We start from the raw sequence: 2126 nt of genomic DNA, 5'->3' as shown, positions 1-2126 counted from the left end.
AGCCCTCCCCGGGCGGGGTCCTGGGCCTCGGTCGGCACCGGAGCGAGCAGCGGGCGGGTCCCTCACAGGCTCTTCTCTGGGGCTCGGGGGCGCGGACCAGCTCCCAGGGCGTTTGTACCTCGGTGTGCATCTCACTTGGGGCCTGGGCTCGGGGCCACAGTGTCCACCTGCAGGCAGTGCCACACGGCCCTGGCGCGCGGCCCTGGCGTCGCGGGGCCTGCTTCCGCTCGGCTCCCCGCGGCTGAATGACCTGGGCGGGCTCTGTCCCCTCTGGGCCGCAGGGCCCTCGTCCGCGGAGCGGAGGCGGTGGTAACGGGTCCCTCAGGGGCCGCCCCAGGACCGAAGGGAAGCCCTCACCCCGTAGGCCCGCCGCCGGGCCTGCTGCCGGGGGCGCTCGCCCCGCTGGCAGCGGGTGTGGCTTGCCGTCGGGCAGGGTCCAGGCCTTGCCCGCGCCTGGCAGAGTGCGTGTGCTTCCCGTGCCCGCGCCTCACCCCCAGCACAGTGAGATGGCGGGCGTTCCCGGGCAGGACACTGTGCCTGACCGCTCCGTTCCGCCTCGGCCCTCTGTGAGCCGTCCCTCGCAGCCTCCTTAGTGCTTTGCTGGGAATTTCAGGACTAACGGCCAGACCAGCTAGTCAGCCCTCCTGGGGCTCCCCGTGGACCCAGTGGGGCCCCGTGCAGAGGAAGGAAGTCCCTTGGGTTTGGAGTGTGCGCACTAGAGAGGCGGGGAGCTTGGCTTCCCGGAAACGCTGTCTGGCGAGCCCTCCGCAGGAGGGGGTTTGCCGAGCCCGGGTCTGCCCCGGGACGGAGCGGGGCGGGTGTGCGTGTGGAGGTGGGCCGAGCGCCCCCTCACGCCCCTCACACCCCAGAAGGGGGGTCCGTGAGGAGGCCCCCAGGCCCTGGGAGCACAGGTCGGCGCGCACCGCTGCGCATTCAGAGGCGTAATTTCTCATTTGTTTTCCAGGCACAGATGTGAAAGATGCCAAGGTGATAAGTGTCTCTACGGGAACAAAGTGCATTAATGGCGAGTACATGAGTGACCGTGGCCTTGCCTTAAATGACTGCCATGCAGAAATAATAGCTCGGAGATCCTTGCTTAGATTTCTTTATACACAACTTGAGCTTTACTTAAAGTAAGTTTAGTAAGTAAATAACTAAAGGAAGCAGTTTAAATAAAAAACTCCCTTCCTTTCAGAATGTATTGCCATTTTGTCGTTTCTGTCATCTCTGAAAAATTCTTTAACCAGTCACTTTATTGGCAACAGTGCGGTTGGGTCGCACCTTCCCAGGATGCTCAAGCTACAAAATAGAGTTGGCCGGAGGCCACACACACACACGTGCACCTGCCGCTGATGCGGTCGTAGATCTGAAGTCCACGGTCAAGGCCGTGTGCTTGGGTCTCGTGCAGCGTGAATGGGAGCAGGACCCAGCACCTGGGGCTGGGGCCGCTCCTGCGGTCACTGTAGGCAGACAGCAGGCCGCCGGTCTGAGCCGCTTGCCCTCACAAGCCCGTTTCCCCGTATGCTCTCTCTGGCTTGAAGCCCTAAATGAGGAGAAGGTCGCTCACATCCTGATAACCTGCTTGTCCTTGGCCGAGTGGACAGGAACTGTGTCAATTACTGTAACCTGGGAATACCCCAGCTGAAGCTCTCTGTGCCCTGCTGAAAACAGTGGCCTCTGAGACTCCCTGTCACCTACGGGAGACTGCGTCTTAACCGTCTGCGGCTCTAAAGTTCATTTTTGCCACTCTTTTCTTTCCAGCAACAAAGACGATCAAAAAAGATCCATCTTTCAGAAGTCAGAGCGGGGTGGGTTCAGGCTGAAAGACAGCGTCCAGTTCCACCTGTACATCAGCACGTCCCCCTGTGGGGACGCCAGGATCTTCTCACCGCACGAGCCGATTCTGGAAGGTATGCAGCCGGTGCTCCGCCAGCAGCGGCGTCTCTGGGGACCAGTGACGGCGTCGGGGCGGAGGGAAGGCAGTCTTTCCTTTGGTTCGAAGGCTTTCCCCTGGAACGTGGGTCTGATAGGAGCGCATAAACACAGGAGGTGTGCTTTTCCACTAGTAATTTAATTAGGAAATCGTAATGAGATATGTTGGTTTTGATACGCTGCGTAATTAGAAT

The 2126-nt window shown here is 60.5% G+C and overlaps 1 protein-coding gene across 1 annotated transcript in view; it reads left to right on the top strand.

The window, feature by feature from the left end:
- Positions 1 to 945: 945 nt before the first annotated feature.
- The window catches only part of ADARB1 (adenosine deaminase RNA specific B1), a gene marked incomplete at its 5' end in the record, with an annotated part of 29474 nt that continues 28293 nt past the window's right edge, over positions 946 to 2126 (top strand). The window contains 2 exons of the mRNA XM_029940600.1: positions 946 to 1133; positions 1762 to 1910. Of these exons, the coding sequence (XP_029796460.1) occupies positions 946 to 1133; positions 1762 to 1910 (337 nt within the window). The remainder of the gene's footprint in view (positions 1134 to 1761; positions 1911 to 2126) is intronic.

This window comes from Suricata suricatta, chromosome 5, assembly GCF_006229205.1.
Source record: "Suricata suricatta isolate VVHF042 chromosome 5, meerkat_22Aug2017_6uvM2_HiC, whole genome shotgun sequence".
Taxonomy (NCBI): Eukaryota; Metazoa; Chordata; class Mammalia; order Carnivora; family Herpestidae; genus Suricata; species Suricata suricatta.
The sequence above is the reverse complement of the archived record's forward strand: the minus strand, read 5'-3'. Positions and strand labels throughout refer to the sequence as shown.